This window comes from Drosophila bipectinata, chromosome 2L (genome assembly GCF_030179905.1).
Source record: "Drosophila bipectinata strain 14024-0381.07 chromosome 2L, DbipHiC1v2, whole genome shotgun sequence".
Classification (NCBI taxonomy): Eukaryota; Metazoa; Arthropoda; class Insecta; order Diptera; family Drosophilidae; genus Drosophila; species Drosophila bipectinata.
The window spans coordinates 17,364,638-17,381,662 of NC_091736.1; the positions used below are offsets into that span (position 1 = coordinate 17,364,638).

At 44.0% G+C, this 17,025-nt stretch overlaps 1 protein-coding gene across 1 annotated transcript; it reads left to right on the forward strand.

The window, feature by feature from the left end:
* Nucleotides 1–5,441: 5,441 nt before the first annotated feature.
* On the forward strand, nt 5,442–6,605 carry Boh2 (Buddy of Hmr 2). The gene has a single exon (XM_017251724.2). It carries the CDS (start codon nt 5,617–5,619, stop codon nt 6,394–6,396), a length of 780 nt encoding a protein of 259 aa, XP_017107213.2. The 5' UTR covers nt 5,442–5,616; the 3' UTR covers nt 6,397–6,605.
* Nucleotides 6,606–17,025: the final 10,420 nt, after the last annotated feature.

The window sequence follows — 17,025 nt, forward strand, 5'->3', positions numbered from 1 at the left end:
TATTAATCATAAACGGACTAAAAGGACATAAAGGACCTGGTAGGAAAACTGGTTTTTGCTTTTATTTTGTATTTATGATTTTTAGAAACCATAAGTTGTCTTTGATGGGAAGCCAGTTATTATGGAAATTCTAATTGACCTAAAATATGCACTCGTAAATTGTGAAACAGAGTTCATAAAGTATTTCTAAATTGGTTGCATGCAAATATCATTTTATTTAAATTTCCAGGAACGATTCCTAAGCTTTATTACCTCGACGGAAATCGACAGTAATTGGCTTTAATAGTCGGACTGGCGAATTATGTTTTAAGAAATATATTCAAATTGAATTCAGAATGGATTGGTATTGGTATATTATTGGAAGTAATTGGCCAGGTCTATCAAGAATAAAGCTAAACAATATAAATCGAATTGGAATACCCTTCTTTTTTTGAATCTAACTTTGGCCTCGGGTAACTTCCCCCCTAAATCACTCATGAGGAGGAGAGGTAAACTTTAATTTGAGAAGGGATCGCGATCTCTGGATTGGAACGGGCAATTACGCACATGCACCACATATCACAGGCCACATACACACATGGGTACGACGATGATCCATCCAACGAGTGCGAGAGTATCGGACCTAAATTTTAATCATAGGGTTCGTGGCGATCGCCTGCCGCTGGCCTTCAAAGTGGGGCATCTTTTCGGAGTGACTCGAAAGTTGGTAGGAGAGTCGAGCCGTTTTGATTGCTCCCTAACGGTAAACAAATAGTTGGCCAATGTGCGTGTGTGTGTGTGAGTGGTCCAGACATGGCCCGAAGATATACATCTTAACTGGAACTCCAATTGAAGATGCACTCGCAAGGGATCAATATAAAAAGATATTTTCAAATTCTTTAATGAACTTTTTTTTTCATTTGGCCTTGGGATATATAATAATAAAAGCTTATTTTACTTCATTGGATGATCAATGAATATTAAAACTTCATCTTGCAGAGTTTCTTTTTTTTCTTTGCTTTACTTTTGGCCTTTCTGGCCTGATTGTCCGATTTTTTGTTAGACAATGCCCAGCGATCCGCTGGAGAAGTTAATAGGGCTTGGCTCGAGCCACCTGCCTGGGCTTACGATTAGACGGCCGGCTAAGACTGACCCAGCTGCTCCTTGACTTTAGGTCCTGCGGCTCAGAAGGAGGATCCAAAGCAAGCCAAACACAACCTATACAGATGAAGTCCAAGGGCAAAAAACAGACAAGCCAATAACATGTCTCGGTACTTAGCGGAAGGTCCGGCGCCGGATCCTCCAGGGTCCTGATGGTCCTATGAACAATATCCTTTTGTTCTGGCACTGAAGAAATAAACTGGGTCCCATCCTCAGGGACTTCAAAACTTAAAAGAGGTCTTGCTTGTATTATTTTTTCCAGTGTCTGTCTTCTCCAGTCGATGCCTTCCCTCTAACATATTTTATGGCATCTAATTAGATCAGCAAGGATCCTGCAGCCAGGACCCAGAAGCCAGGCACGAACCCAAAGTGTTTCTGGTAATTTAAGACTCTGTTCTGGCAGCAGGTCGTCAATTATAACGTAGCCGTGGGTTGGATTTGGCCACGGGATCCTCCACTTGCGAATGTTGACGAAATGCCGAGCTTTGTTTTAAATTAAATTTAATTAGCAGCAGCTCTGGCCAGGAACACCTTTTGGCCGAGGAAGCGCGTCTGTATAATTCATGCCTCCGGAACATGGCACGTGTCTCGTATTTTGGCCGAAAACCAGCAGCTGCTAAGGCCACAACACTCGAAAAAACAAGGCCTAAACCCACTGGAGGGGAGTGGGGGAGATTTGTGTGCAACCAGCGCTAACAATGCCGTTGTAAGTGGCCCATTAACACCGTGTCAACCGCCATGCAACAGCAATTTCCGTCACCATTGCCGTTTATCGATTTTCAAATTCCATTCAGGGCGCGAGTGGCGAAGGGAACGGGAAACAGGATTACAAGGATACAGAGGCATTCAATTCGATTAATGATGCCAACGAGAGGCGGATGCACACTGGCGACGGTTGTTCTAAACAAGGATATTGGGGTTAGCCCACTTGTGGGTCATAGATACAGTTGGGGGATTTCTATTGAAATTCTGGCTTGTAATATCCTACCTTTCGGTTCCGCAATTCTCACGGCTTACAAAAGTGTCAACTGCAGAAACGATTTGAGTTTGAAAACTCAAATTAGTTTCTTGTGGCGCTGGACCAATCTTCTAGGATCAGTTTGGAGTCTCTTGGCCAGCTCTCATCTGAAATGGAAAAAAGGAGAAAAAGACATTAAGTAACCAAAACAGGAAATTGCAAAATAAAAGCAAGAAAATTTTATATTTTATGTACATTCTTCGGGTTTTGCAATGAGAATTTCAAAGTCAAGGTTAAATGAAACATTTGCCTGATACTTTTTTCTGGTTTGTCTCCGTTTCGTTGCCTTCGTCTTTTTCGGGATCGCTTCTTTCCCACTATCCGCGGGCAGTGCAAGTGCTTTTCGAGGTACGGATACAGATACATTTGTATCTGTGTGCGGTGTGTCGGGTCTAACAGCTACGCATGCGCACTGCGCAGTTTGCACTGTTGGAAGTTGTTGTTTTGGTGCTTTAGTCCGTCTGTCTGTCTGTCTTTCTGTCTTTCTTATGGTCTGTCTGTCTCTCTGCCTGATTCCAGTCTGCCAGACTATGGAAACAACAGCAACAATAACAACAACAGGATACCGTATCCGCCGGCAGACGTCGCCACTTTCTGGTACACTTGATCAAGTCCAAGTACAGAGCAGCCCCGGGAATTCTTTTCAATGTGTCTGCATATCACTGGGAACAATTTTTGAGGGTATTTGATATTTTTAAAATACAAGCTTCATAAAACAACAGCAATCACAATTTTTAATCCTTATAGGCTATAATCATGTAATGTATTATGCTATAATGCTCCACTCCCTAATAAATATCACTTGTTGACCAGTGCTGTCTTGGAATTCGCTTTTTTACCAAACTCCCAAATAAAAATAAACCAAAAATACATTTTGGGAATAAAGTAGGGACAGATAAGGCCAAAAAACAAAAGTAAAAGGATGCAACTTGTACGATGTGGCAGACAAGTCCCAGACATGTACAAATGCCTGCCATTAGAGGCTGTTGCAGACTTTCGTTTCTCATTTTTTTTTTTTTTTTGGCAATTGCACTAGGGCTGTCACCTGCAGAATAAAGTCGAGTTCATTAACCTGCCACACCCCACACCCCACCCACAACACTAATACCTTCTCATTACGCCAAATTCTTGTAAAGAGCCATGACTCGCCGAAAACCCCGACTTTCGAGCAGAGCCTTCCAAATGCAAAAGCTGTCGAAATCGATCAGCCTTGATGAGGGTCAAAAGTATATATAATACAAATGAATATAAAGGTACAGAGCTCAAGGTACTGGACTTTAAAGCCTTTATTACATTAAAAAGGATTACTTTTCGCTTTATACGGGTGAAGTTAGTTAAGGATTTAATTAGATTATTAAAGTCAGTTACGATTTTGACTTAACAAAGGGTTATTTAGATATTTAACTATGTTTTATTGCAAAAGTGGAGTTTAAATTACTATTTCGTTTTTAAACAAACATGGCAGTAAAATAATAAAATTCATTTAAATTACTTGGCAAATGACAAGACAGAAGAGTCTTCAGGGACTGCTCTCCTTCACAGATCCGAGATCTCCCTTTTTCAATTCACTTTACCAGAGTTCTCTGCAATTAAAGTTTTAGGGTCCAGGTCCACACCCAACCTTAGCTGCCAAGAAAGCTTCACTGACCATTCAGGGGATATGACGGGCCTGTGGGATGGATGGATTCGGTCAAAAAATATTTCCGCTGCCTTCGTGGTCGTTCCTGCATGTTAAGTGCGCTTTATATTAATTTTATAATTCATAATTGCATCATGTTGCGCAAATTTCTGAGCCAAAACGCAATGGAATTTAATTAAGTTAGCCCTGCAGGTGCCGACCATCCTTTGTGTGCAGTTTTTATTCCAATTTTTTGTATTTTTTGGAGGCCTCAGGTACTCGACTTGAATTCTGATTAGTCATGGCCATCAAAAGGAACAAAAATCTTTCGTTTGATGTTCATGTTTTCCATCGTTTAGTTTAAAGATCTTAAAGATGAACATATAACTTAGTTGCCTGCTTTGTAAATTGAAAAATAGCTGCGTTTTATGACCCACATTTTAAGACAATCTAATAGAATTTTGGCCAAAAACAAATCAAGTTAACCTTGGGATCCTGACGCTCCCCCCCAACTGGCTTCCTGGCGAGAGTTTATGGCCAAAATGGTGGCTGGCATGTAAACATAACACTAACCCAAGAAAGGTGCAGCAGAAGAGAAGGAGAAGTCGGAGCAGGAGCAGGAGTATGAAGGCATGGCCACAGGCATCGTCCGCCATCGCATGCTGAGTCAGATGGGAGTGCACTCTGGCGGAGTTGGAGGATGGATGGACGTGGATGCTTGCACTTATTAATGCTTAATAAATGGCATTTCATTTCTTATTATTCCCGGACTCGGGACGAAACGTGTTGGTGGATTTTATTGCACAGACCCTGCTGCAGTTGTTGTCGTTGGTTAATGCGAGTCGATATATTGGCCATGACTAAGGATGCGGATGCACGAAGGGGCACAGAGCCACATCCCAACCAAGCTCGAGTCCGAGTCGGAGTCAGAGCCAGAGTCAGAGCTGTGCGCTAAAGTAATTATTTCATTTGAGCCAACAATGAGGCTGCAACTCTGACTCTGACTCGCGGCCAGATTCGCGGCGATGGAGATGGAGATGGATGATTGACGAGTGGAAATTAAAGAAGCTGGCGGCTGGAACTGTCCAGTCCAGTTCCAGTACTAAAGCCCAAAGTCCCTAGTAGGGTCTTTTAACGATATGCGTTCGCTTTTAAAGTACTTGGAATGTAAATGAAGCGGGTGCATCTCGCTGCCCAACTCCATCTCCAGCTTGAGATCCATTTGGCCAGTTTCGAGGTCAACGCAATGGTCGTTGCACCCACGCACTATATTCCAGACACCTGAAAGCTCTTATGTCGATTTTATATGCAAATTCATTATTTTCTTTTTATTTTAGATAATTTCCAAGGCCTAGCAGTATGAAAAACCTAGACTCTGTACCATACTCTACAAAAACTTAGTACTTGGACATATTGGAGACCTAATATTATGAAAAGCTGTTAAAGATTAATTAGAAAATTATGTAATAAACCATTTTCAAGCTCTATTTTTTAAAAACTAAAAACTTTCCTCCAATAAATTTTCAAATACCGCGGTTTTCCACCTATCGGTCTATCGACATGCGCAATCCGCTTGGTAGTTTTTAGTATTTTTTATTGTGGTGTGACCACAATACAAAAAATCGATATACGATACCTGAAAAAATACTAATATTTGCGGGAAAATCGATACAAATAATTGTTTTACACAAGCCGCTAATTTTTGCCAGAAAATTAAAGCAGTTTAAATAAATAAACAAAGTAAAAGATTCATAAAAGTTTTATAGGAAAAGTAGCTCTTGCTACCAGCGTTTAAACTTCACAGTTTCCTTTGCGTCCCGACTCACAGGATACACTTAAAATGCAGCAATCCAATTCTGTGCCGCCGGGCGGCGATAATTTGTTGCCGCTGAAAGCCTGCAGCACCGCCGGCTGCAAGGTGGCCAACGTGGTGGACAAGGCCAAAAGGAAGTGCTCCCAGTTCGTGACGGCCCCATACATTATGTCCAAGCCACTGGTTGTCAATGGCCACACATCGATCTTTCAAGTCAGCGGCGAGATGGCAAAGATGGGCGACATTCCGGACCTTTCCGGCGGTGTACCTGGTGAACTGCCCATCTATCGAATTAAGCCAGGAACCCATGCCCACGTAATCAACTATGTCCTGGTCGACGAGGGATCCGATTCACTGGAGAAAGCTAAATCGGGCGACCAGGAGGCCATGCGCCTGCTGCTGGAATCACAGCGGGAGAGCGCCATCGCTAAGCTGCAGAAGCTGATAGGCAGCCACCGTGGCGCAAACTCCACTGGGACAAGCACAGGGCCCATTACAACGCGACCTGGATCCTCTACTGGAGTGGGTACTTCCGCTCAGGCCCAAGCTTCCTTGGTCCCCACCAGCAGCAATGTGACTACGCCTCAAATTCATCCAGACTTCTCGATTGCCAGCGTCGAGGGTGCCGTGAATTTCGGCTCCGGCATGTCGACAGCTGCTCCACCACCCCTACTTTCTATACCCGCCACTGCCGCCGTATCAACTGGAACTGGCAACGCGCTATCCGCGACCGAGGTGGACCGTCTGCAGGCGGAGATTATGGAGCTGCGGCGCACGGTGGCTTCGTTGAAAGAGGGTGGTCGTTAGCAACTAGCTTTTATAAATTATTTAATTCTGATGTAAAGAAAATCATTCTTTAAAAACGAAATATTATATTTTCATTATTTTGAAAACTGTAAAAGAAACAAATGCATCATTTGACAAAAAAAACTAATTTGGCTAAAATTTATGCTAGCCATTAGATTTTAGATATTAAAAGTACTTCATAGACACAATAAAGAAGTTCTGCAAAACAATTATAAGACGCATACAGTTCCTTGGGCAACCTTGGGCATATCAGTAGCAAATATGATATTAATGTCGGCCAGACAAGCTGCTCAAAGCAGGAGTTGCCGAACAGCAGACGGCCTGCTGCAAACATCAAGATGTGCGGTCGTCCGCTACGATCCCAGTTTTCGATTCCTGGAAAGGTTTCGCTTTCCCCCTCCTCGCAAGAGGGGATATCACAAGGGTTTTAACAACCAAATGGCCAATATTCTGCAATGGCGGTTATTCTCGGTGTTAGTCCTAAAGTTAGGCAACTAGTACGCCGGCCGAGTGAGCAACTTTGAAAGATTGCGCAAGGAGAACGAGAACCCAAAACCCAGCCCCAAACACTGGAGTCGAGCCCTGGAGCCGTAATTTTTCGAAGTGAACATTTTTATGTTGGTCGCGGCACGAAAAGACAAGAACTGAGTCGAGTCTTAAAGGGGCCGTAAATGTGGCATTTTATGTGTCATCAATGGAGGCACTGGCGGTGGCGGCGGCGGTGTCAGCGGCGCTCTCGATCCGAGCGCGAAAACCTCGCAATCGAACGTAAATTAAATTTTATGGGTTGCAAATACACAGAGCCTGCCCCGGCTCAGCCATCAACTTATCCAAAAAAAGAAAAGCCTGCCACATGAAAGGTGACCTAAAAGAAGGTCCACCAAGGGATGGGGTTCCTTTTTGCAGAAAGCATTGGCTAATTGAAAGTAATTCTTCGGTAACTAAGGGTAGATTATATAGGAGGACTACTCTTAATCTTTAGAAATATAACATTCATCTCGAAAAACCTCTTTTAAAATCCAAATTATAATCCAATAAAATCTGTATTGAAATTCTTTAGATGTTGACCACCAATCCCGCGCTGCTGGATAAGTAAACATCCGAAATTTATGTGTTTGTATAGGTGGTCAGCAGGTACAGGGCCAACTACTTAGCCGGCCGAGATCAGGACACAATTGTGGGGACACGACGGCCGAATCAAATTCGATACGCCAGCAAAGGTCCGAGCAAAGTGATCCTCGCCGGGGATGTATAAAAAGTAACGAATGTGCGCAATAATAAAAATCATTAAAATAAAAATGTTTATGAGAAGGCATAAACACGGCTTTATGGAGGGAGCAGAGTTAAGGGGGCGCAGGAGTAGCGCGGGGATCAGGTAAGGAGTTGGAGCTGGAGTTGGGGTTGGGGCACTTGATGGCGGTGGCCGTGGCAGAGTCAGAGTGTCAATGGGCATTTGTTTCGGGGAGCGAAGGGTTCCACACCAACACACCGCCACAAGCACACACGGGGACACACACTGGACACACCAGGTACTCGCGATCGGGATGCTAACTCATTTTGGCGGCGGCTTCTGCTGGATGGAGCCGGGCTTGAAGCTTCAGGAGATCGGGCCGAAGCGGAGGAGCAGGCGCAGGCGCTCGGCTCAAAAATAATTTGCAATTTCTTGGAAATACTCACTTCTGCGCTGCCTGCGCCTGCGCGGACTCTGCTGCTGTCGTCGCAGGCGCAGCTTCTCAAGAATCTTTAGTGGTTATAGTGGGGAGCTGTCAAGGGGGAGGGTAAGGTACACTAAAGAAAAAAAAGAGTGAGATTGTCCTAATCCATCTTCGTGTATATCTTACCCATATATCCATTACTTACCCATATACCCCATAGATAGATATATTTTTCAGATACTCTCTTGAGCTATGCACCCAAAATTTTCTCTCAGTGCAAATCCGGATAAGTCAAGGTGCCCGTAATGAAAATTAAAATACGAAACACTCAGCCAAAGGTCGGCCGGGAGAGCCAGGAGCCAATGAGCGGGTACAGGGTGTCCCCTGACGGACCTGCCCCCCCATCCTACCGATCCTGGCCTGACTGAGTACCCCTCCCCTGGCCCCCTGGCCCATTCTTGTGGTGAGTCGCTCGGTCGGATTGCTTGTCGTTATCTTGTCATGTCAAAATGGTCTTACGAAAATGTATCTTTTGTATTCCAAGTGCAAATGAGCAGCACAGATACAAAACAACGTGCTGACCAGCGTCGGCCCCACTGCTCCCGCCCCGCCCCCGCCCCCGCACATCCTTTTGGCCTCTTAGTGGTCAGCATTTTGTATCTCGCGACTCTTTATTTTTTTGTTGTATTTTGCACTATCCCTCGATTTTTATTTGTTTTGCTCACTCGCAATTTTTATGCCTTTATTGTGTTTACTTTCTGGCTTCGCTGCTGCCCGGTCCCTGGGCTGCAAATGCTTTTAAGACTTTAAGACTTTTTAGTTTGTAGTTGAGCGTACAAATTCGCATCCCAGGAGCAGGAACAGGATCGCTGGCCAGTCTCTGTGTATGTGCGCGTGTGTATCTGTATCTTGGGAGCCGGTGGAGCCGAGATGCTGATGATGACACAACATGAAAAGGTAAAACACGCTGAAAAATATTAAATACGCTACGTCGCTGCCTCTTGACAGCGGACGTAAATTTGCTTTTGCCTCCGCTCCTTGCACCGTGGACCCCTGCCCTGTCTCACCCCCAGCCCCCGCCCGGGGACTGTTTAATTGCACATGAGATCGGCGGAACCCGGCGACTTGGGTTAAGAAAGCGTCTCTGGCTCAGATCTGGCGGCAATTAAAATAGAGTGTAAGTTAAGGATGCATAAAACGCTCATCTTTATGGAAGGCCTATATTGTCATTCTCCTCCGCCTCCCCGCTCTCTCCTCCGGTGGGATGTAATGGCCCGATTTGCCGAAGGCCATAATGCATAGTTGGGGTTCAGGGAATTTAGATTAAAAGATAAGTACCTGATTGCTGCAACTATAAGGATTCTAGACTTTGAAAGATTCCTAGAAAAATTATGGATCCTGGGATACCTTTATTTGAGAGACTTACTCTTCCTCCGTAACGCCGAAAAAATGTTTCAAAATTTGAAATGTGTCAAAATTTTGGGGCAAAATAAATGAAGTTAATTAAATTTTGAATGTGCGACCCGGCATGAGGGGGCATGTGGAGTCGAAAATAACAAATCTTGCATATCGCCGCCTTCACACAGTCTTAAGCCAGAATAACAAAAGCAAAACATCACATGCCGACAATATTAGACATATAACTTGCTCTCATTTCCCACAATTGCCAAAATCTGTATCGAGATGGAGTCAGCAGTACACTGAGAAAATTAAACATTACCTAACTAAAAAGACTCTAAGCTTTAGCTTGCAATTTTGAAAATGATTTCTTGGAGTGCTTTTTTATTGGACTGGAGGGGATCGTTTCCTGCAGTGCCCCACAAAAGGAAGCCACAGCATGAGGAGAATAACAACAGCAGCCTCCAGACCCGAGACCCCAGACCCGAGACACCAGACTCCGTCCGGCATCTTCGCCTTCGTCCTACCACATTCTAAGTTCTATTGGCACAAAGACCGAGTTTTGCTTTGCGGTTCTTCGCTTTGACTTTTCCCAGGCCACGTATCGGTATCTGTGTGTCGGTGCAGATGTATCTGTTAGATACCCACCGCATACAGATGCACCGGCTATGCCGGCAGCGAAACTCGTTTTCCGATCTGGGACCGGGGACAGTGCTGATAGGACCACGGTTTCCCTTCCATCGAAAGCCCTGCCTCCGCCCCGCCGCGGGTGGAGCCATCACTTGTGTAGCGCCTTCAGTCGGCATAGTTTGCATTTTCAAGGTCGATCTGCCTCCACTCGTGGCGCTGATTTCTTCTGCAGAATTTCGCCATGCGAGGTATACCAAGCATGTATCTCGGCCATATATCTCATGTGGTCTAACGAGCGCGACTTGATGTTGCAATCTGGTGCCAAGTAATCTCTACTTCTGTGCTCATTGCAGTTGAAATTTGTTCAGACATTTACTCTGCTGATGTCTGTGGCTCCGGCAAATGAAATAAAAAATCTTTTTTATTATTGCACTTCGCCCCCTCTGGCCATCCCAATGAAATCCCTGAGATATGCTCAATCCCAGCATCGGGCTTGGGTTGCGCCAAGCGGAGCTTTCTCATGCCCCTGCATGGTGCAACATTTCGCGCTGCAGGCACTCTGCTCCACCTCCTGCTCCTGCTTGTGCTTCTGCCTCTGGATGTTTCCTGTTTACCGATGCGATGCCCTGGCTGACTCATTGGCGTTGAATGCCCGGGAACAGGCTGCCAATTCGGTGGCAGTGCTTCCTTTTTTTCGTTTGCTGCCATTTTAATTTGCTACACAGCCAGAATAAGAGATAATCTTGCATCCTACGGATTATATAAAAACAATTGGGGTCTTGGGCAAGTTTTTCTCTCTGCAAACTATTCAAGAGTTGTGGTAACTTCCTTTGGCATTACTCATGCATTTCATTGGAAAACTTTGGTGAGTTATTCGGGCCAAAAACTGGAAAATTGGCAGTAAAATATGAGCCAGAAATTGCAAAGGTAGATTTGAAAAGTTTGAATCATATGTGGCATTGGTTTCCTTCTTCCACGAAATCCAATTACAAACAATTGCTGATATCTTTTTGCATCTCAACCTTCAGAAACACTTACCACATGTTTTTTAGCAAACTATGGGAATTACAGAGAATTTTGATGGCCCAGAATCCTTTTCATTTCTGACCAATTAGAGCACTTGCTCGCATTCAGAACAATTCGCTCACAGTTGAATACACCTAATGCTGATGATGGCAGGACGCACGTCCGAGGATACGTGGCGAACAAAAGGACACCAGCAGACGGCCGAACAATTGCATTTCCCAGAACTGAAAGGGGCAAGGTACAGGGGCGGGAGCAACAGTGTCCTGGTTGCAACTATCTTGAGTGCGAAATCACGTTCGGAAAATGCGATATGTGGCATAATTGGACTATCCGACGATCCGAAGACCTAGACACCTGCTGATTAGATTCCCGAATACAAGAAACACGATCAATTGTCCAAATCCTTTCTCATTCTAGGAAATCCCCCTCCTTGGCAACGCAGAATCTGGTTCCATTTGAGGTGTCCAGTGCAATGAACTTTCCAAGCCGAGTAGAAATTTCTACTTTTATTCAAATTTCGTTAGTGGGCATTTATTGCCTCCGAAAGGGAACAATAATAATAATAAGCGAAATAAGAAAACTGGAAATAAGATAGAAAAATGCTTTGCGCGCTCACACAAAGCCAATCAAACGATATATAATTTTATACAGAGAACATGTCTCTCCTCCGACTGCCCTCCGCGGGCCCAGCATCTCATCCCGATTAGCATAACATCGACTGGACTTGGTCTGGGATTTAATGTTATGGTATGGGTGCTTTGGTATTGGTCTTGGAATACAAATGAGGATGGGAATGACCGCAGATGGGCACCGCAACTGGCGGAGGGAACTCTCATACATTAATTAATAACTCCTATGAAATTAGCGAAAACACATTATTTACTAACGTGGCCAACAGCTGGGGCATATACCTACACAGTGTTTGTGCCACAAATGGAATTTGGCAACGGGATGTGCCAGTTAATGGTATGTATTTCTTTTGTTTCATGATCTATTACTGTTCTGTGGATTTCTTTGGATTTCAGTACAAAATCTTGGTCAGTTTTGGTCTCAACGTCTTCCGTAAAACACCTACACTTTCTGGCCAGGTTTAATGACCTTTTCGACTTTATTTTAAACTCTAGAATAAAGCAAGTTCAGACATCCTTTAGAAGAACATATATTCCAATACCATTGACAGTACTTCTAGTCCCAACAGTCCCTATTATTTTCCTCTTTTACCCACTATCTATGGCTAGTATATAGCATTAAATCCCCAAATTAACATAATTTGATCACAGCAATGGAGATGCATTTTTTATGGCCCAAGTTCTGGCGGCTGGGAAATTATTACGAGGAAAACGATACCTTTTCCGAACAGATAGATATTCCCCCAACTACCCACCGAAATAATGAACAAGATGCTTTCTTTCCATTTCTCCATTTATCTGGCAGGAGGATCTTGGAATTATAGTAAGAGAAAAAGAGAGGGACTAGACAAATGTTATTACCAAAAACGAAAAATAAAAACCAAAAACCGAAAACCGAAAAAAACACAACGGAGACAACGACCGACCCCAAAGATCTCTGACTAAATTTATTCAAAAGCGATTCGAAATACGTCGCATTGCGTCTCATGTCTCGCCCCTTTCTTCGTTAATTTGAAACAGTTTGATACTTAGACACAGACATGGATATGGACATGGATGTGGACCTAGAAATGGACGTGGATGTATCCACCTAGGCACCCGATTCCTAAGGTAATTCTAATGCGTGTGACTGCCATTAGAGAGAAGTACTTTGGAGAGCCGCCGGTTGGGTAGGAGGGACCCCTATCCCTATCACAGTCACTATTTCTGGATGACAAAGTCCCAGTCCCGTGGATGCCGAGATGCTGGGTCCCCCCACCGACTTTCTTTCACCTACAAGATTTATCGCTTTGTATTTGTATTATTTTTAGTTGCTTTATGTCAGCCACAGATACACGACGTGCCCCGCTGAATTATTCCAGCATCTGCACACAATCGTACCTGGAGGCATGCGTAGATAGTTAGCTTTTGAATTGGTGCCATCGAGGGATGACAAATTCGATGGGTTGGGGCCATAGGAAGAGAAAAAACTATAAGTAAGATTTATACTTTAATCTTTCAATTTATTTAAAGAGTCTTTTCCAAGATGGATGATCAAGACTTTCAAAGGAAGTATGAATCTTTTGTAATTTTCGAATTTAGATTCCATTTTTTTTATTCGTGGGTATCATTATTTTTTAATTACACAAAAAATAAAACCCGTATTTAGCCAGAGAACTAGTTTGGTTCCTGGTCCATAAATGATTCCAATCGCTTCCAGCTGGGTTGGCCGGAATATTTGTAAAACCAATTCGAAGCGAATGATACCTGTACCAGTTTAGGAAATTTTTGTCATTGTACCATGTATCCAAAAGTTTTGTCTCATATTCTATGTATAGTTATGTGGCTGTGGCTGTGAGTGTAGGGGCTCCTACACACAATAAGCAGACAAACTATAAAACTTGAATCAAATCGGACAAAACAAAAATAAAATTTTATTGCATTCCAGCACTAAAATCGTTCGATCGTGAGTGCCGCCGAACGGTGGTGTGTGCGCGTATCCGTGAGATACTGCGATACTCTCGCCATCGCACCGCGGAGATGAAGTGAGCAAAGAGGCTGAAGAATTCTTCAGCCCCAGCCTGTGACTCCTGCCCCTTTGATCGCAGCATCAATCGCAGTGTTTGTCTCTCAGTGTGTCGCATGTGGCCTTCCCCCCTGCCGAAAAAACGAAACTCTTTGCCTAATATTCCATTAACGGGCTTATTAAGGCAGCACGTAATGCTGCTGCGACATCCCACTTACATACACAGTCCGAAGACACAGATACACACGCACGCACACTCGGAGAAGACGAGGCAGCAGTTTAATAAAAGGTACTGATGCATAAATGGGTGTTTGTATCTAAATTGATCGAATTTGGGGACACACACAAGACAAAACCGGGGCAAGCAGATGAGCAGCCAGCGAAGGCAGGAGGAGGGGAAAGGTAACAGCGGGGTAGGGGGCACAAATGGGCCAAAATGCTGCGTGTACGGACCAGGTAGAAATTCCCTTACTTGAAGGTAACTAAACAAAAAGAAGTGAGATCGATAGGGAATACCTTTTTACCTTTCAGTGATCAGTGATATTTTTTAGCCAAGAAGTATCTTTTGTTAAGAGTTGGTAAGAATACAACCGATTCTCCAACTTACAAACTCCAAACCTCTAGCAAGTCTATAATAAGTCCAGAACTGATATACCCCTCTCTCGAAACTAATACCAGGTACTAACCCACAACCCATACGATTCCGACTTCGAATTGAAGTTGAACAGCAACGGCGGCTGCTAAAGCAGGTACAATTTTATAATTTCGTTTCGTGTTTAATTAAAGGTGAAGTTTTAGAGAAATAATAAAGAATTATCTGGAGCCGGGGCTGTCCAGCACAGGCCGAGCATTGAACATTGATCGTAAAGCGATGAGACGGGTATTGGGAACCGAATAAAAAGAGTGGAAGGGCATACTTTTCCCTTTTGCTCCAACTTAGACTCTGGGGATGTCGGCGATCATTATGCCATAAATAAAGATTCGTTCCGTGCCTCAGATGCAGAGCTATGGGAAAGATGTATCTTATAAAGCATTTATTGCGTCTACACATAAACTGCTTCCCTAAGCCCTAAGTCTAGGCCCTGACTTGGAATTTGGGGCCAATAATTAGGGTTTGGTTATTAAAGTTCATGTTATTTTTAATTCAAGAGCTAAGTGATAAATTGCATTTTAATATTTACCGACTGGACCTCTCTCTATGCAAATGTTTTATTTATTTATAAACAAATTTTAAGATTTGTCAAAGATTCGATTTTTCAAGCGAAAATACTTGGACAGGCTAAATGACAACACTTGTCAAAATGTGACAACACAAACTAATCATTTTCATTCCGACAGCAGATCGGCGAAGAGCAAACGCGTGCCAAACGAAGGCCCCAGCCCCAGAACGAACCATGACGACGTCTCTAAAGATCCGATGACGAGGCATCTCTACACACCGGGTTAATTTTTTTCGAAAAATTTAGACTTTTGGGGAATATATTTTTGACCAGAAAGTAGTACCACCAATTGGTAACTCCTTAGAGAACTCCAGGCACGAGTCATGCTGATATTATCAGGCTCTTAATGGCCAGAGTGCCTGGACTTTTATCACCAATCCGCCTGGCCTTTCACCCGGCGACCCAGCGACTGCAAACACTTTTACGACACATTGACAACGGCGACAAACAAACAAACAAACAAACAGTTAAGAGACAACACTCCGGGCCACACAATTGTGTAGTTAAATCGAAGGCAATAAAATTCTCTAATTGTTTTTTTTACTTTTTCGCCAAAGCAAACAATTGAGAGATTGAGCCCAGAGGTCGAGGCTAATTGATTCACACTTTCTTTTTGGCGGTAAAACACTATAGTATGTATCGAGTGTCCGAGACCGAGGCGATGAAGTGCTCGTCCTCCAGTTTATGACTCTCCCCCGACTCCCATTCCCGGCCAGGCACTGGTGTAGATCAACAGTGATTAAATTTTTACTGCCCGGGCCATACTAGTCGAGTGACATCTAATTGGTTTTCTTAGAGGGATCTCCTCCCCTCGGAAAATCATAGTGGCAGCTTAATTGGCCCGATTCGGAGCTGTCAGCCAAATCAAAAACAAACTGGCCAGCAAGTACTTGGCCATATACCCTCTTTCATTCCGAAACTGAAATATAATATTCCCCATTAAACAATTATAGAATAATTACACAGGGATCGGTGGCAAAGAATGTGTTTTCTTTGGGTTTTCCACACGACCTCTATGATGATGATGATGAGGCACATACCACCACTGTCAGGGTCGGAGATGAAGGGGGCACGGGCTCTGCCGTCGAGTTAGACGAGTAGATAATGATGTTGGGATGTCAAAACATCAACCTGACGAAGACGACGGCGATGACGATGAGAGTTGGCTGTCTGGTGACGGATGGCGCGTGAGGATCACTGTGCCACTTGTGGCATTGTTTTGCCCTCGCTTTTGGGTTCCCATTTCATTCAGTCATCCATTCACCCGAGAAACCCATTATTCAAATGTCGATCAATCTTGGCGCCAAAGGATTAGCTGCATTTAATAAGAGCTAATGACGAGTTGGCTTCTGGGATGTTTACCCTTTTTCTCCGAGTGTGGGAGGGTCGGCAAACAGTGGCGGCAAAGGCAGCTGTTGACTCTTGGCACCCAACGGGATGCACTGCACCCGCGTGCCCCGAGGGTGTCAGGTGCAATGTGTGTGCACTTTGGTGATGAAAGGCAAGGTGCCAGCAAACAAAAGGGACTATCAGCTCCCAGGGTAGTAGGTTATAGTACAATGCCAAGATGTATTCAATGTTTTTTGTTCAGTTATCTTTGATGATCCAACTATTTATTGCAGATTTCATTAATCAACTCTGCCATCAGCCATAGTTGGCCGGTTCAATCTCCCCTCTATGTGGCCAGTAAATTGATATTCTTCGTCCCAGTCGTAGCCCCTTTCCCGGCATTTGAATATCGCTGGGCGTAGACGTCACTTATAGACCCATTACTCAAGTCCCGTCGCGGACTCGCCGCCGACAAATCCATCAGCAAAACTCACCTCGAACCGAATTTGGGCAGATGCGAGGGCGGCCCCGAGGTAGGTTAAATAATATACGAATTACGGAATGTAAAATAATTCATTTAAAATGTAGTTTCTTCTTTTGGGAGCTCCGAACGTCCGAGTGGCCGTAAATGCAGCAGTTTTCCACTGAATTTAATTAGCGACCTCGACAAATTAACGGAGGTGGATGCGGTCGCTTGGACGCTTCGCTGGGTTTCTTCGACTTTGAACTCTGCTTTT